Source organism: Verticillium dahliae, genomic scaffold (assembly GCF_000150675.1).
Source record: "Verticillium dahliae VdLs.17 supercont1.15 genomic scaffold, whole genome shotgun sequence".
Classification (NCBI taxonomy): domain Eukaryota; kingdom Fungi; phylum Ascomycota; class Sordariomycetes; order Glomerellales; family Plectosphaerellaceae; genus Verticillium; species Verticillium dahliae.
The window spans coordinates 755,581-773,041 of record NW_009276934.1 but is presented as its reverse complement, the minus strand read 5'-3'; the positions used below and the strand labels follow the sequence as shown (position 1 = coordinate 773,041).

At 57.5% G+C, this 17,461-nt stretch overlaps 6 protein-coding genes across 6 annotated transcripts; 2 read left to right on the top strand and 4 right to left on the bottom strand.

Annotated features, from left to right (window-relative positions):
- Nucleotides 1–707: 707 nt before the first annotated feature.
- On the top strand, nt 708–2,342 carry VDAG_07127 (AAA ATPase central domain-containing protein; the record flags this gene model as incomplete). The annotated part of the gene is made up of 2 exons (XM_009656032.1): nt 708–1,925; nt 1,992–2,342. 2 exons carry the CDS (start codon nt 708–710, stop codon nt 2,253–2,255), a joined length of 1,482 nt encoding a protein of 493 aa, XP_009654327.1. The 3' UTR covers nt 2,256–2,342.
- A 535-nt stretch (nt 2,343–2,877) lies between these two features.
- On the bottom strand, nt 2,878–3,964 carry VDAG_07126 (spt3; the record flags this gene model as incomplete). The annotated part of the gene is made up of 3 exons (XM_009656031.1): nt 2,878–3,720; nt 3,777–3,866; nt 3,923–3,964. The coding sequence occupies 3 exons, from the start codon at nt 3,962–3,964 to the stop codon at nt 2,878–2,880; spliced, it is 975 nt and encodes a 324-aa protein (XP_009654326.1).
- Nucleotides 3,965–4,768: 804 nt separating this feature from the next.
- Nucleotides 4,769–6,668, top strand: VDAG_07125 (FAD binding domain-containing protein; the record flags this gene model as incomplete). Its single annotated transcript, XM_009656030.1, has 2 exons — nt 4,769–5,001; nt 5,076–6,668. Exon 2 carries the CDS (start codon nt 5,193–5,195, stop codon nt 6,666–6,668), a length of 1,476 nt encoding a protein of 491 aa, XP_009654325.1. The 5' UTR covers nt 4,769–5,001; nt 5,076–5,192.
- Nucleotides 6,669–6,811: 143 nt separating this feature from the next.
- On the bottom strand, nt 6,812–7,837 carry VDAG_07124 (DUF636 domain-containing protein; the record flags this gene model as incomplete). The annotated part of the gene is made up of 1 exon (XM_009656029.1): nt 6,812–7,837. One exon carries the CDS (start codon nt 7,835–7,837, stop codon nt 6,812–6,814), a length of 1,026 nt encoding a protein of 341 aa, XP_009654324.1.
- Nucleotides 7,838–9,665: 1,828 nt separating this feature from the next.
- Nucleotides 9,666–10,174, bottom strand: VDAG_07123 (endoribonuclease L-psp family protein; the record flags this gene model as incomplete). Its single annotated transcript, XM_009656028.1, has 2 exons — nt 9,666–9,980; nt 10,136–10,174. 2 exons carry the CDS (start codon nt 10,172–10,174, stop codon nt 9,666–9,668), a joined length of 354 nt encoding a protein of 117 aa, XP_009654323.1.
- Nucleotides 10,175–11,233: 1,059 nt separating this feature from the next.
- On the bottom strand, nt 11,234–17,450 carry VDAG_07122 (uncharacterized protein; the record flags this gene model as incomplete). Its single annotated transcript, XM_009656027.1, has 2 exons — nt 11,234–11,898; nt 11,948–17,450. 2 exons carry the CDS (start codon nt 17,448–17,450, stop codon nt 11,234–11,236), a joined length of 6,168 nt encoding a protein of 2,055 aa, XP_009654322.1.
- Nucleotides 17,451–17,461: the final 11 nt, after the last annotated feature.

The following is a 17,461-nucleotide window of genomic DNA, read 5'->3' as shown; positions in this document are numbered from 1 at the left end:
TCTCCAAGGGAAATGACCGCTATCAAAACAAACCCGATGAGACAGTATGTATGAAGCTATACATCGCGAAGGATATCTACTTCGGGAACCGATTTGCGCATGTAGTGCTAATCAATGTGGCAGACGTATCTGATACCCTGATGCCATCGCAGACTATTCCCCCTAGGCTCTCTCGACTTTGAACGTTGCCGTTTCGCACCTTCTGCGAGGCCCTTGTTGAACCCAGGGTATGGCCAAGGGCATGGTCAAGCTGCGTGTCGACATTCCCAAAGCTTCAGGCATCTCCAGACAAATGACACGTCCAAAAAAAAAAATTCACCAGTCAGAATGTCGAACATTTCAGTGTATGTCTCCCTTCGTCGTCACATGAGGCCTTCTTCCGAATCGCCGTTTCAGAGCACCGTAGCCGTACTTCCCGCCGATCAGCGCAAATGTCCCGCGGGAGCCTGAGCCACAGCTGTGCCTCTCGGCGGCGCAGTCGGCTCACGTCGACCTCAGACACGACCAACCCCCTTCCCCCCTCCCCTTGCCGCCCTCGCCTCGTCCTTCCATCAGGCACCAGCATTTGTCCTCTCCATAAATCCTTCCATCTTCATCTCTCACATCATCTTCCCGCCATTAGACCGTGCATCTTTGAGCTTCATCATCAATTGACCAACTGATCATTCGCATCTCCAATCTGCCGAGTCCGTGCTCCGTGGCCCGTCATGGATCCAATTGCCAACGGTCCCCTCAACGGATCCTTCAATGGACCACTGCCAGCCAACATTGTCCAGCTGCGGAAACACTTTGAGCGTCTCCACGCCACAGGCGGCGATGCTGCCGTGCGACCGACTCTCTGCGGCGCTTTGAAATATGCCAGCCCGTCCCAGGCGAGCACGTCGAGCTCCCCAGTCCCGCCGCCGGCGCCGACGCCGGCTCCACGATCTGAGAAGCACAGTGATCCCGCCACCAGGCAGTATTTTGACCATTCGATGGGCACACGTATCAACACGGATGCCCTCATCACCCGCTCGCTGTCTGATGAGTACCCCAACCTTTCGGTCACGGTGGTGCCCGCGTCCATGCTCACAGGCGATGCCTTTGACCTCCTTTCGTTCGCTGCCCAGGGCAACGCATCAGTCATCCCACTTGAGGACAACAGCTCCCTGCCCGATTCGCTCGAATGGACATTTTATGTGCCCCCCTTTCGCCGGTTGAATGGCTCGGTCGGCTTCATCGCCGAACAAATGCTGTACGGCCGCTTCCTTTACAAATGGGAGGGCCATGAATTTATCATCTACTTCGTCGACGGTCGTGACGGCACCGACCCATGGGGCGCCTCTCGAAACTGGTACATCCTGACGCCCCAGCGTCACAACGCCGATGCCCTCGTCAGGACCGTCAGCGCCTGGTGCTCCGAGGTGCGCAACGAGATCCTCGTCTACGACGGCGGCTGGTGGCAGAGGTCCGCCGAGCTGTGGGACAGCGTGCAGTCGGCCAAGTGGGAAAACGTCATTCTCGACGAGAGCATGAAAGAGGCCCTCATCAACGACCACCTCTCCTTCTTCAACAGCCACGACACGTACGAGAAGCTGCGCGTCCCCTGGAAGCGCGGCATCATCTACCACGGCCCGCCCGGCAACGGCAAGACCATCACCATCAAGGCCACGATGCGCATGCTGCAGTCCCTGTACCCCTACGTCCCGACCCTCTACGTCCGCAGCCTCGACTCGTGGAGCGGGCCGTCGGCCGCCATCTCGCAGATCTTCAACAAGGCCCGCGAATTTGCGCCCTGCTACCTCGTCCTCGAGGACATTGACACCATCATCACCGACGACGTGCGCAGCTACTTCCTGAACGAGGTCGATGGGCTCAAGTCCAACGACGGCATCTTTATCATTGCCAGCACGAACCACCTCGACCGCCTCGACCCGGGCATTGCTGTGAGTATCCCCCCACTTTCGTGATTCCCTTTTCGTAGGTAAAGACCCCCGACTGACAAGACGCAGAAACGCCCCTCCCGCTTCGACAGGAAGTACCTTTTCCCGGACCCCAACGTCGACCAGCGTGAAGCCTACTGCCGCTTCTGGCAGGCCAAGCTCAAGAGCAACAAGGAGATTGAGTTCCCGGACCGCCTGTGCCGCGCCATTGCCGAGATCACGGACAAGTTCAGCTTTGCGTACATCCAGGAGGCGTTTGTCGCGGCGCTGCTGGCGCTGGCGCGGAGGGGCAGCGGGGCCGGCGAGAGGCGGACGAGCGGGGGCATCGGCTGATGCGTGGATCGTGGTGAGTGATGACGCGGGCGACGGGCTCGACAAGTTGGTGCTCTGGGTCGAGATCCAGAAGCAGATTGAGATTCTCAGGGAGGGCATCGATGACGGCAACGGGGAGGAGCAGTGAGGGGTTCGTTGTGGCCGGCGTTGGACGGAGTGTGCTGGAACTTTACGACTGTATGAATGACACTTTTTTTGATCACTCTGGGGCGCAGATTAGCATGAACAGTGGAGTCGCAGGGAAATGATGCTGCCTGCACAGCACCAGCTTCTCCCACGATGGCCCGATTTATTGCTTGTTAAGATGAATTTGTGTATTTTTGTATAGAGTGGCTTCATTACGACTCTGCTCGAGATGTGCTTGTTTCTTCCCTCATTATGAAAAGATCAATTCGGGCAATGGCACCAGAGGTGCACTGTGCATCTCCTATTGGGAATTTTGACCGTGCTCCTCATTTAGAGCTCGCTCTACGTGTTTGATTCAAGATCTCTGCGACACCAATTTTTGATTTCAGCCATTTTTTTCTACGTGTCAAAACCACAAGGAAAGCAGATTGAAGGGGAAAGGCAGCAAGAAAAAAGGGGTATCGTACGAGTCGTGCATATGTGCTCAAATCTGCCCTCACGTTAGCCAGACGCCAGCCCTATCAGCAGAAAGCCATCTCACCAGCTGCAGCTCCTCCCTCCTCGGAAGCCTCGTCCCAACAAGCAGCGCCCTCCTCTTCTTCGGCACGCACTGCAACCTCTGAAACGCAACGCGCACATGCCGCGCCGCAACAGCCTCCCTCTCCCCGCGGGCACCGCCAAACAGCCCCTCAGCCGTCGCCTTCTCGCGCGCCGCCGCCGCCACGGCGACGACACGAACGCCGAGGCCCTCGCGGGCCTGCACGGCCATGGCCTCGGCCGTCAGGCGCTTGACCATCTCGGAGGTGACGAAGCCGAGGACGTCGAGGACGTCGTCGCCGGCGCGGTGGTCGGCGATGACGCCGAGGCCGGCCCAGGCGCGGAAGCGCTTGATCTTGCGCCAGGTGAAGGAGGCGTGGCGGTACTCGGACCAGGTGGCGTACTCGTCGACGGTCATGTTGCGCGTGCGCTCGTCGTCGCGGCGCAGCTTCTCGAGCGAGGCGCCGCTCGTCAGGGCGTCGGCGGCCGTGGCCGTCGCGGCATCGTCCGAGTCGGGCGGCTGCTCGGCGAAGAAGGAGGCGAGGTCCCAGGGCAGGTGGACGGCGGGGATGGCCTTGATGGCGGAGGCGCCGGCGGTGTCGTCGACGTCGGGCTCGTCGTCGGCGGCGGCGAGGGCGTCCTTGTCGTCGGCATCCTTGACGGTTTTGCGGATGGCTTTCCAGGTGAGAAAGGTGCGCAGGCGGTCGACGCGGGGCGTGTCGTGGCGGAACTGGAAGATGAGGTCTGCGACGGTGAAGAGGCGGGCGCCGCGGCGCAAGGCGAGGTCGTTGGCTGTGGTGAGCTGGGTAGAGTGAGCAGCTGGGGTTAGCCGTGGGGAAGGTTGTAGGAGAGACGGACCATGTGGACGACTTGGCCGTGAATGATGCTCTCAATGAGGGTTGTCGTCTCGTCGGAGGTGTCCTGGGTCTCGCCGGCAATGTACATCATCTGAGGGGATGTGAGTGGACTGACTCGAAGATAGGGGTACTTCTTGAAGGGACCACCTGCTGAATCTCCTGTTTGAATTGAGGGCTGGTATTGGCCATGGTGTCACAGGGATGGAGAGTAGGTCAAAATATCGGGATCATGGGTGGTCCTGATGCCAATGAATACACACAAGTACGAGATGGACATGAACGATAAAGGGAAGACGCAGGCTTGAACTTTGCTAGATGATACAGAGGCAAGCGGATACAGAGGCAAGCATCAGATTCGAGCAATCCATGCACGCCATGTCCCTTCGTGTGAAGAAACAAAGTCATCGAGATCCATTTATAGAGCATGAAGGGAACATATAAGTGCGAATATGCGGCGTGCACTGTATCACGAACTGGTAGGGTCGCGGGTTGAGAGAGCGAAAGATGGTGGAGTGAAGGGAGTTGGGGAATGGTCTTCCTTCGGACGGTCGAGGCTCGTCAGACTGAACCAACCCTAACCCACGAATACGGGTTCTTGATTCGTCATCGCCTGTACCAATGGTGACTGCAGCTTCTGCCCCACATATGTCCTGGCGTCTCGGTCTCTGTCAACGATAAGGCAGCCTTTCCGCATTTCCATCCTCCTTTCGACAGGACCGACTGACTCCTTGACAAGACTTTGAAGGACTTCGAAAGAATCCTCGTTCGACGACCGACAGGCTTCATTGGAACCGAAGAGGCGCAGATCGTTTGCCATGGCCATCTCGACTCGGCACATCGAGACCGATGGCAGCCACCAGTCCTTGCCTCTTGGCCCCGACATTCGCCTGTCGCCATGGGCACGAAACACTCTCCTCTTGCCTCGCCATGAGGACGATATCCTGGCCTCCTGTCTCCCGTCTCCCGTCCTCCACCAACTGCTCTGTCTGTCCTAGCTGCCTGTTTCTGCAATGCCGTAGATGAGGCCATGGCCTGTTCCGCAGGTACACTTTGCGAAGTGCCAAGTTCATCAAAGCCAAGTTCATTTAGCCAAGATCCATCGACCCACAACGAAAGTACGAACATCAAGACCACTATCTCTCATCCCACCAAAGGGCCGTTCAATCCAAAGTCAATCCAAAGGGCGGCATCATGATCATGCCTGGTCCTGCTGCTTGCACTTCAAGGTACATTGACCCCACCTGGCGACACCTGGCCCCACGTCAACGTCACCTCATGTCTCACCACCAACCACATCAAGATCGAGACACCATCCGAGATCCGAGCCCTCCGGCTGACTACATCGTTTCGACCTCATCAGACTTGGCAAAACTCATCTCACGCCTCATCATCTCATAGACCCCAGCAGCATCAAAGAATGGACGCAAAGACGGCAGCTTCACACGCGGCAACCGTCCAGAGCATCGCCGCCGCCGTCAAGACCTTCCACGCTCGCCGCCAGCCCTTCCGCATCCACCACGGTTCCACAAACTCAACACGCCCCGCCCACGGCCAGCCCGTCGTCGACATATCCGCCCTCAACCATGTCCTTCATGTGGACAAGGCCGCAAAGACCGTCTCGGTCGAACCCAATGTCGCCATGGACGGCCTGCTGGATGCCGTCCTGCCCCACAACCTCGTGCCCCCCGTCGTCATGGAGTTCCCCGGCATTACCGCCGGCGGCGCCTTTGCCGGCTCGGCAGGCGAGTCGTCGTCTTTCCGCCACGGCGCCTTTGACGCCGCCGTCACCTGCGTCGAGATGGTCCTTGCCAACGGGGACATCATCGAGGCCTCGCCCACCCAGAACGCCGACCTCTTCGCCGCCGCCCCCGGCGCCCTCGGCACCCTCGGCATCGTGACGCGCCTCGACCTGCGCCTCCTCGACGCCGAGTCCTACGTCCGCGTCGAGTACAGCCTGCACACCACCGTCGAGGCCACCTGCGCCGCCGTCGAGGCAGCGACGCACGTCGCCGCCAACGACTTTGTCGAGGGCATCCTCTTCAGCGCGACCCAGGGCCTCGTCATCACCGGCACCATGTCGCGCTCCATCCCCATCGACGTCACGCTGCGCACCTTCTCCCACGCCCGCGACCCCTGGTTCTACCTGCACGCCCGCGACCGCGCCGCCGCCCTCGCCGCCCTGCGCAAGGGCCAGGCCCCGCCGCCCGCCGACTACCTGCCGCTGCGCGACTACCTCTTCCGCTACGACCGCGGCGGCTTCTGGACCGGCGCCCTGGCCTTTGCCTACTTCCGGCCCCTCGTGCCCTTTACGCCGCTGACGCGCCGCCTGCTGAACCCGCTGATGCGCACGCGCAACCTCTACCGCGCCGGCCTCGGCGGCGGCAGCCGCATGACCTTCCGCTACCTCGTCCACGACCTCGCCGTGCCCTACGCCGCGGCCCCCGCGCTCGTCGACCACCTCGTCGCCACGAACCCCGTCTGGCCTCTGTGGCTGTGTCCGCTGCCCGCCATCGCGACGCCCACCTTCCACCCGGCCACCGACCCGCCCGGCGCGCCGTCGCTCAACGTCGGCGTGTGGGGCCGCGGGCCCCACGACCTCGAGGCCTTTGTACGGACGAACCGCGACCTCGAGGCCAAGGTCCGTGCCCTCGGCGGCCGCAAGGTGCTGTACTCGCACGCCTACTACGACGAGGACGACTTTTGGGCCATCTACGGCCGCGCCTGGTACGACGAGCTGCGCCTCAAGTACCACGCAACGACGCTGCCCACCGTCTACGACAAGGTGCGTGTCGACATTGAAAAGGAACGCGCGAAAAAGGGTCTCGTGGACAGGCTGGCTGTGAAGTGGCCTTTTGCCGGCTTGATCGGCGTCGCCTCGGCGTTGCGCTCATGAGATAGATACAGTAAACCCCCTTGATACCCGCCCGTGCATGCTTCCCTTCCATGTACAAGTACATAAAGATGGTAAAAGTACAAGAGTCAAATTCGCTTCCCGAATGGAGACCACAATGGAGGCCAAGATTAAATGCCACAAATTCAATCATCGCCTCGGGCCCTTAGGAAATCCTCCGCGACGCCCTTGTCCAACCTCCACCGCTCGCTGCCTTCGACAAATTCGTTGATCACAGTCTCACGCCAGCCGCCCTTGACATCCTCGAGATAATCCGCCCTGCCCAGCGCCCAGCTCAGCGCACCATCCGCTCGTGCGCCGCCGGGCTGCCTCAAGAGTCCGACGGTGATATCCACCTGCTTCGGCCGCGTGCTGCTCGTGTAGAAAACAGAGGCGGCACATCGCCCGCAGAAGAAGCGCTCGACGCCCTGCGAGCTGCCATACACTTTCATGGTGCCGAGCCCCGCCACGCCTCGCAGGACAGCGGCCTTGAGGTCAGCTACGTTGGTCGGAAACCCGAACCACTCGCCGGCAAACTTGACGCGCGCAATCGGTGCGAAAGCCCAGCAGACAATGTCGGAGCCCACCGTCGTGCGACACGAGTCGCAAGCGTCGAGCGTCGCCAGGTACCGCTTCGACTCGGGATCGACAATCGCGCGCCACGCTTCCGCGTCTTCGGCACGCGCGCCGTGAAGTACGAGGTGTACGCCGCCGCAGTGGCATCGCAGTTCCGTTTCGCTGGACTCGGCGCATGCCTTGCTTGTTGCTTGCTCGGATGCTGTGGTTTGGCCGAACCACGGCGCGGCCCCTCCGTCTTTCGTGCCTTCCATGCCCTTGTGCTTGCTGTAGCGCACGAGTCCCTTGTTCTTTCCGAGAACACCGGTGATGACTCTCAACTGGCCATTTTCTCGCTGAAACATTTGCGACGAACATGTGGCACACGAAAAGGTCTCGACGGTCTTGGAGACGGCGTATGCTTTCAAGACAGAGACGTTCTCCTCGGGCGTCGGCCACGGCGCCGTGGCGAGGAACAGACCGCCAGTCAAGTATCGCGCGCCATCGCTGTGGTCGACGGTCGCTTCCAGAGGCAAGGTTGATGTAGGTACCGAAGCAGTAAATGTGTGTTTTCTGCAGAGGCAGTGCGCCGTGATTGCCACGTTTGCTGGTTGCATCTTGGCCGGACTAAAATCGGGTCTCCGTTGTGTAAGTGGCGTGGATTTGGATCGTCAAGATGTGAGCTGGCGAGCTAGGTCGGCGAGGAGACAGCTTGGCGATACATACACCAGGATTGGGCGCGTCAGGAAGAATGCGGGGTACCCAACCACACCAGATGGGTGGGCGGGTGCCTCTTCTTAAAAAGGGACGGCCTGGCCTGATGGTCCCCTAAAGTGTAGCCTAAAGCAAGGGAGCTTCTTTCGTGACACTTGAGACATGTCGAGTCGCGTCATGACGTCGTGCCGAAGACGCTGAGGGCACGACCAACGGGCGAGGCCCTTCGCCGGACTGGACCCGGCTGAGGTTAGGTCGTATCGGTTGCCGGCTAGAAGCCCCCAGACTGAGACTTTCCAGTTGCTGGCTAGACCGCTGAGCGAAGTGCCAGTACACTCCACAACGAAACTATTTTGGTCCCTCGTTGTCGGTGCGCTAATTTGCTTCTTCGCCTATACGAGGGGGCCGGCGTCTCCTACCCAGCCAGGCCTTCGTGACGGGGAGAGGAAATGCCAGTAATGCGCTGCTGTTGCCTGTCGCAGAAGATAAGGTAGTCCCTATCACAAGCATTCTTCATTCCCACTGTCGCACGCTGAGCACGTCACCCCAGTCCTCGGCTGGTGTCCAGAATCTCGTGTTCTCCCTTTGTGGTTGGGCAGAAAGAGGCATCATTTTCGGTACTAAGCTCAAGACAGAAATTTCCTGGTATGCATCGGCTCCTTTGGGATCATGTCGGATTGGATGGTAGCGCAACGCCGGGGAGGCGGCATCGTTGACCATGACGCACGCTTCGTTTGTGCACGTGTTTGTTGTTGTCGAGAGGAGGGAGTTCTTCGTCTCCCAGCGTCTTCGCTCTCGCTCTCGCCCTCGCCCTCGCCCTCGCCGTGGCATCATATTTTTCTTCTTGCCGGATTCGATGCCTGAGTTGGCGTACATGCTTAAAATGTTTCCATAAGCCAAACATGGCCACGATGTAACACAAGTCGCGGCCCAGCAATTTCTGGCGGGCGTCGCTGCGGGGATGTCCTCGTAATGTGTTGTGGACGATTCGGTACATGACGGCACTTCCCTTTCGAGTCTCGTGACGCGAGGTCACCATGTCCTGAAGGGGTGATGCATCTCGTGCTTTTTTACGATGTGTTGCATTGCGCAAGTACTCTTGAAGAAGTCTCTGTGCTAGGGCTTATCTGGCACCTGTGAGGTTGCGTATGGGTTTTGTTTGGCAGGGCTTGAGTCGTAATGGGCTTGCTAGGGACTGATGATACTGGAGCTTTCGAGATGCTTGGTAGATGGTATTCTTGGCAGACACGTGGCCTGCTAGACATGTAGAGCTCAAGGTCGGTATGGTAGCGGACTGGAGGGTGGGTGAAGATGACTTGGCAGGTAGTAGCGCTGCCTTGGGTTGTCCAACGACGTGGCATCGAGCTCCACTCCACGTGGCTGGTTGTTCCTTCTTAGCATGACTTGACATGGAAAGGCCCCTGAGGGTTCCAGGATGCCCGAGGATGCCCGTGAGCCATCCGCGCTTGCCGACATTTCAATCGTCACTTACATCCGTCAACGATGATACATTCTTTATTTTAGGCATCTTAAGGTGCCTAGCCCTACCTCAGACGAAACCTTGCTCACTCCTCACTGTACAGGCTCAAAAGCACATGCTTCAAGAAATAACAGTCTTTGTTGCAGCTCGTATGTCAGCCTTATTTTCGTGAGGGCTCCATTTCCCTCAAAGCATGTCCTTCGGCTCCTGACTCTTGTCACGAGGGCCTCAACCACTGACTTGACACTGCATCAGGCCGTCTTGGCCCCCTCCGGATCATGGGCCACCACAGCGATTTCCACTTTCATGGCTTCCTCCCCGAGACGTGGAACCCCAACACACGTCCAGATCGGTTGGTGATCGGGCATGTACTTGGCCAAATTCCGAATCATGGCAGCCGGCGCCTCGTCGTCGAGCGGCACATGGTACGAATCGACCCGGAAGACCTGCGACCAGCCCTTGCCGCCAGCGTCCTTGAGGTTCTTCTCGACATTGGCGAACGCACAGTCAATTTGGGCGTTGATTTCTGTCTCGAACGTGCCGTCATCGTGCCAGCCGCCTTGCCCCTCATGTCAGAGAGCGAGTTCGTGAACGAGGAAGATGCAGCGTGCTCGATGCCCTCTTGTCGAGATGTGTTGGGAGACTCACCCTGGCCGGAACATTAGATTCTGTCACCAACGCGAACTGCTTGACTATATTTATACATCTCTCGGTTCCGTACACCGACGCCCTCGTATGCGTAGTACTTGAGGTGAGACATGTTTGCTGCTGAGCGATCTGGTTTGAGATATACAAGAGAGTGCAGATTTCCATTGTCCAAAGGAGATAATGTCAGCTGAAGAGCTTCTCCAAGCCAATTTATACAAGTGCACATCAGGCTCGGGGCTAAGTCATGATCTCATGGCCCCAAGGCCCGAATCCAAAATCGGAAAGAGCTGGACGCCCCAGTGACTCAACCTTGTCTGGCAGGTGTAGTCCTCTACTGAAGCGGCTAGTTTTAGAGATTTGCTTGCATGTGCCATGACAACCCGAGCAATCGGGAACAGTGTCGTCGGTTGCTCTACACTGGGCAGCCCGCCCCTAGTTTCGTTCGAGACACGACTTACCTGACGATACCCACTTGCTTGGAGGAGGAGAATAGCGAGCGGCTCGCCGAGCAGCTCATCAACTGCATTCGGGGAGCGAGAATACTGTTGCTTGGTGAGATTGGCTAAGTCATGGACCCCCTAGGATACCCCCTGTTGTGGTCAAGGTCAAGCCCAGCCTTGACCTGAAATAAGCACACAGTAGTAGCACACGTTCAAGGCACCAGACAGGCAGCACGCATTTTCAAAAGCCAAATTGGTATTATCTTCGAAGCGAACAACAGCTGCAGACCACATGCCTCTCTCTCTCTCTCTCTCGATCGAGGCGCGGAAGAAACGGGGGCCGTATTCACAGTCCAGCCCGGATGATCGTACATGTCCAGAACACCGCCACTCCGCGGCTATGAACAGCAAAGCCCAATCCACACAAACTCTCCGTCTTGCCCAAAGACAATGCAAGAGTGAGATTACCCAGCCGACTGGGTATCCTGGAAGTCCGACCTTCCATCACCTCGAGAACACCACATCTTCTTCCGCCCTCTCGATATAGGTCGCGACGCCCAAGAAAGAAGGAAAAGAAGACGGCGCTGGAGAAATCATAGTCCGAAAAGGGGGGACAGGATAATTACAAAACAAATCAAGAAATAAACACAGTGGTGTCACGACACCGGGTATTGCCACTCGCCCGTCTCCTCATTCATGTACCCCATCCGCCGCACCGTCTCGAGAAAGTCCTATTCCTCGTCGACGGCGCCCATGAGCCCGTTGCTCCGGCTGCTCTTCTTGCCGAGCTTGAGCATGCTGAACCTCTTGCGGACGCTGCCCATCTTGGCCAGCCCTGGTGCCTGGTTTCCGCCGCTGCTGACGCTCGCTTGAGACCGCTCTTCGTGCCTCTCTACTGTGCCACTGCCCGTGCCTGTACGCGATAGCGTGCGCAGGTCTGAGCTGCGACGGCCACCCGAGTCTGTCATCCAATCACCAGTGTCTGCGGGTGGAAGACTGGGGAGGACTGGTGCATCGGAATCGTTGCTCCGCAATATGCTGCGACGATTGCTGCTGTGGTCCTTGTCGAAGTTCTTGCTACGCACACTTGCCGAGTCAACCTCACCTGCACCGTAATGGTCCCCATTCGTCAGTGTCGGCGTGGCTGGCTCCTTCTTTCGGCCACCTAAGAAGCTGAGACGGGCTCCTCGTCCCTGTCGAATCGAGACAGGTTGGACAGAGGCTGCCTCCTCCGTGATAATGCCGTTGGCCATCGCCATTGTGACGCTTTGAGGGCGCGGTGACGAGATAGACGGAGAGGATCCTCGCCAGGTCGGGGATGGGGCAGCAGTCACCTCGTGAGACGGCTGAGCAGGCGCGAAATGGGCGATTTCGGGAGCAAAGGTTGAGACAAAGTCTATGGCACGTTAATACAAATCTTAGACGCGGTACGGGATCATACGTACAATTCATAAGCTCGTCGTGTCGGCGGCGGAGCATGTCGTTGGAGCTGCGCGAGAAAGTCCCGAGACACCTCTTGATCATGATGGCATGATCCACCAAGGCCATGCGGATGGCGTTGTCTTGTGGACTGAGCTCAATGTCTTCGTCATCCTCGGGTTCTGGCAGCAGCTGGCGGTAGCACACAACACTGTTCTCCGAGTTTGGATTCACCGAGACACCAACAGCATCGAGAAGCAGCTGTGCGTTTTCGTCGTCGCCCTCGGCAATCCGCTTCTCGACGATTGTCATTTCCTGCGTCTTGCGGACGATGCGCTCCAGTCCCGTCTCCCACGCACTGAGCTTGACTTCGTAGGCACCGACTACCTCGCTGCGCCGCAAGATTGTTGGGAACGGGTCGGCTGTTGTGTAGACCACCTTCTCCGCAAAGTGTTCAGCCACAGGCCCAGTGGTGTTGCGCCTCGATGACACAGAGAAGCTCTGGGGATGGGAAGAGATGAGATAATCCCGGATGACTTGAGGTACGCGGGCTCGCTGGAAAACGTGGTGAGATAGGTCACGATGGGGAGAGATGGCGGAGATGACCAAGAACTGGCCCTCCGAGTCATCGACATCGCCGCCGGTAACGATTTGGGCAGACGGATATTGCTCTTGCATGCGATCGGTGAAGGCGGATGCGCGTTCGGTTGGTGAGCCTTCATACACGTACTGTTTGTCGCGCAGGCCAGCCGGGAACCCGAGCCCTTTGTACACTACCTTGAAGTACTTGGGGACAAGTTTGTCGCTTTTGGCAATCGTCTCGTAAATCTTGGCAATCGCGCGTTCCGTTCTTGCGAGCTTCGAAAAGTCGAAAATGTTGGTCTCGTACTGAACCCGCAGCTCCTGGTATGCAGTGAGTGCACTGCTCCAGGCCTCGCCGTCCTCAAAGTCCTTGATCATGTCGAAGTAGATTCGCTCCTTGCGCTCAAACTGTGACTGAGTTGGGAATTCGGGGTCGTGAAGTGCAATAACCTGTCGTGTAGGATCCCAGTCGTAAAGGTCAGCATGGAGGCGCAACGCCAGCCCAGCCTCGGTATGGTTCCTAGACTCGCGCTGAAGGAGAGCCAATTGGTGGACGTAGCGGATGAAGATTTCCTCTTTCTGCATGTCTCGAAGGAACTCCATCAGGCGGAGACGGTTAATCATATGAGACGCTTCGCCGGCGACGTCACCGCTGTGTACAGCCACAAGAAGTTCAAGGAACTCATCCACAGTGCCGACCATCTCGCGAACAGCAGCGTAAAGCGGTTCGTCAGGGATTTCGGACAATGGGTCGAATCGTGCCTGAAGCTCAGTGACAAAGAGCTTTTGTAGGATGCTCTCCGTCAGAGGCTTCGACTTGAAGTATAGATCAAGGCAGTCAATCATCTCCGTCTGGACGACAGAAAGATCCTCGCTTAGGGTCCACTCGCTGACGATCATGGTCTGCAGTACTTCAACCGCCATCCGCCGAAGTCCTTCATGCACACTAAGGCAGAGCTCGACGATGGGGCCAACGAGTGTTGGAACGTACTGAACTTGATAGCCTCCCATCTTTGTGAGGCCGTAGCGAGCTCGCTCTTCAATGCTGGTGTCCCAGCCAATGGCCTCCCACGTACGGCGTAGCAGCTCAGCACCAGATTCCCGGACATCCCCAGCAATCTTCCAAACGGCGCGCCTCTTCTGCTCTGGGAAGGTCTCGAGAGCGAGGCCTGGGCTGCCGACAAGCTTCAAAAGTGTCGTGAAGAACATCTTCCACAGCTCCGTGTTGAAGTTCTCTGCGTCATCGGGATCAGGAAGGAACGACTCCAGCATGATGTTCGAGAGGTATTGCAGGGTTTTCATGATGGACTTGTGGTGGTAAATATGCACACTCAACCAGGTCGAGGGGAAAGCCTGGCCGCTGAGGATGCTCATGAAAACACGGAGAGCGTTCTCAAGCAGCACAGTGAGGTCTGCCTCGCCAAGATCGAGCTGCATGCCGGCAGGAGAGTTGCAGAGGGCTGAGAGGATAGCAGAAAGCTCGATGAGAGTCTCATCGTAGGTGATTTCATCGGCAACAGTCTTACTCGGGAAAGGATAAGACATTGGGAAGAGGAGGGAGAGTCGGTTGCGTGGCCGCGAAGGCACAGCTTGGATCGACAGGTAAGAGTCGATAAGCTTTGGGATGTAGTCAGGAATCTCTGGCCCTAAGGTACCGACCTGAGTTGCCAGGATCGAGCAGCACAGCCGAACCTGTTCTTTCCAGAGGTCGGTCACATTCTCCTTGTGGCCCCAGTGAGGTTCAATCCACCTAACCGTGTTCGTGCTGAGCGCGGACTTCTGTTCAGGATTGGAGAATATGTCGAGCTTGGAGTAGTTGATGACCAGGATGAGTTTGTACAGCACAAGCTTCCCCTTGACGCCAGCACAAGAGTCCATGAAATCGATAGCAATGTGCAGGATTTCCTCTGGAGTGAGGAGTCCAGCGAGCTCGGGAAGCCAAGTGTGAAAGTGCTGCACTGCCAGAGTCTGGCTGCCAACCAGGAGAGGGGCATTGTTGCGCATCATCGCATCCAAGGCCTTGAAGATGGTGCGGAGATGGCGAGTAAAGCCAGTTGTTGAGGACGTGATACCTATTCCGGCCTCTTTGGCTTTCTGTTGACCTCTGGCGTGGGTAATGAACTTGAGAATGTGGCGGACGACCTTGAAAGTGGACCGAAGCTTTCGTGACGTTTCGGGCTCCGTGGGCTTCTCTAACAGACGAGTGAAGGACCGAACGAGACAAGGTGTAGCAAAGGGGTAATTGAAGCGGCTCTCGGCGTACTGGTCTACCAGGGGGCCAAGGTTGAATCTGCGATCGTGTACAATGCCGAGGACCCTGACAAGCGCGGTGAAGACTGAGTCTTCGAACTCGTCATTCCCAGCGTATTCGACCAAGATGCCGAAGAGTGCGTCCAGGACGTCACTCAGGAGCTTCACAACTTCAATCTCGGGCACAAAAACGAGGTGCTTCAGAAGCGATGGGACCTCTTCCTTTGATGCTTCTTTCCACTTTAGAAGGCCCAGAACAATGCGGTCCTGCGAGAACCGTGTGCTGCAGAGGTAAGTGTCAACGCGAAGCGTTGCCAGTGGTCCCGTAACTTCGGCGCTTTGTTCGTCGTTACCCCTAGCGCTCCATTGCAGCGATAGGTAACCACCCTTTCCAGTTGGACCAGCCTGTGCCGTCGCTGTGTAATCGTCGATTTTGTACAGTAAAAGCGCGTGAGACCCATCCCGGAGGAAGGCCTCTTGGTTCCAGAGCGGCATGAAAGCAACGGCAAAGGGGGACCCCGGCGAGTCGGAGAGGAGCATGACGATATGTGAGGTAAAAACGTCTTCAGGGGACACCGAGAGCCTGATAGTTTGGCGCCATGCTTCCCCCCTCTCAGCAGCAAGTGAACGCCACGTGGAAACACCTTCTGTATTCGATGACGCGAATATGCAGTTCTCAATTCGTTGTCCAGAGGTTCGGCGCACTTCGAGTGTGAGTTGAAGATTGTTGGCATGCACGTTGCTGGAAATCGTCGTCGGGTTGCCTCCATAACGTGACAGAAGATTCTGTCTCGATAAAGCGGCTTGGTCGAGCGTCACATATATGTCCGACCTCGGCTTGGTCGGTGCTCCTGAGAAGCCAATCTTGGCGGTCTTGCAGACACCAGCAAGAAGGGTCGGCGTGGCCTTGATGAGTGCATCGGCATCAGGATGGTTGAAAGCCTTTAGTTGGACTTGTACGCGCTCCGCCCTCCTGGACCTCTCATAGTGACCAGACTTGCTGTCCATTAGCTCACGAACCAAGGTGTCCCACTCTTCGCCGCTTTGCTTGTCGGAAAGATAAGTTGGCGTCGGCGACCATACTTTGAGCACCTGCTCGATCGAGTCGCTCTGCTTCATGATCGAGTTCAGCCTCAGAACACCAATTCCCACAGTTCGTTCAGCCATCAAGTGTGAGTCTTGGTTACCGTCGAGGGAGCCGTTCCGTGATCTTGACCCGGCAGTACTGGGTGGCCGTTGGCCATCACGACTTTCTCCATTCGTGGGGGGCCGCACGTCGCCTCGCTCAGTCACCGAGTCCATCTTGTTCATCTGTCCGCCGCGAGAAAACCCTGTTCTTGAACCTTTGCTGCCCCACATAAGACTTCTCCTAATTGTCCTGTTGCCGCTCGCTGAAGGGGGTTTCGTAGGGTCTTGCTGCTTAGACGGTTGAGATTTGGATCCAGAGCGCGACTCAGGCTTTCCGCCACCAATAATTTGCTGCGTAGCTCGGACCTTGACCACAAGGTACAACTCCGACTCAGCGGATGGCGCATCGCCAATGTCTTGAGCAGAAAGATCTGCGAATAGTGTCTTCAACTGGCCTGACTTGGCCAGGGTGCCCAGCGTGCCTCCGGGAGGGATCTCGATCATGAAGCATTCTGAAAGTGGAGCGGGCGAGCCGCCAGGCGCCCTGGATACTAAGTAGACCGCAAGCGATGTCTCTTCGGTAGAGGCACCAGCAAAGCCCTTGATTTCGACCAGGACGTGGTGCAGCGCAGTCAGCTCGACAGTTGGCTGAGGAGGTTCGTCAAGAAGGCTCATCAGGGACTGCAGCTTTGTTGTCTCCACTACTGAGTCATCACCGGTCAAGACACGGCCTCGCTCCTTCGGATCGCGAACAATAACTTCGCCGCCACAGAGCTTGTTTACCCGCACAAGGTCCCAAACCGTCTTTTCTCGAAGGCGCTCGTACTCGTGAGTCGTCAAGACGTTATGGAGAAACTGTTGTCGGCTTAGGTTGAGGGAGGTGACAAGGCGCGAAAGCTCGTCCAGTCGCGAGTATTGCCGGGAGAGGAGGAGCTCATGAAGGTTCGTAGAATGCCATTCTCGCAGGCAGCTCGCGATCTCGTCGATCAGAGGTTCTCCAGCGGAGGTGGGTGTCTCGTCACCAATCTTGAGCATCGGCACAGGCGCCGCTGGGCGTGGAGCATCCGGGTTCCGTACAAGGGGAATTGAAAGGCGGCCATGAGTGCCGTTGGTGAGCTCCCTCAGAACCTTGCGCCCCTTGTCGTCTGTTCTGGAGCTCCGTGTGCCTGTCTTATCCCTCTTCCTTGTCTTGTCGGTGTTGCCCGCCAAACCACTCTTACCAGAGTCACTCTCGATAAAGTGCTCTGTGCCAGCATGATCGTCGCTGGCGACATCCTCCTCTTCGTTTGTATCATCTGTCTCGCCCAAGACCTCGCGAACCTCGACACAACTCCGTGGGAAAATCCCGCTGAAGACGCGCGCCTCGAGGGTTTGGCCCTTGACAGATGTGAGTCCTGAAAGCAAACTAGGCGGGGCTACGAGATAGCCGCGCAGCCAGTTGCCATCCGGAGTTTCCTCAATAATATACAACTCGTCGCCGATTTCGAGTGGCAGGTCGGCAGGGCATTGCGCAGCAAACGGATACGTCGCAACGGCGAATGCGATCCGAAGCAGCGGCTGCCAGGGCATTTGTAATAGAA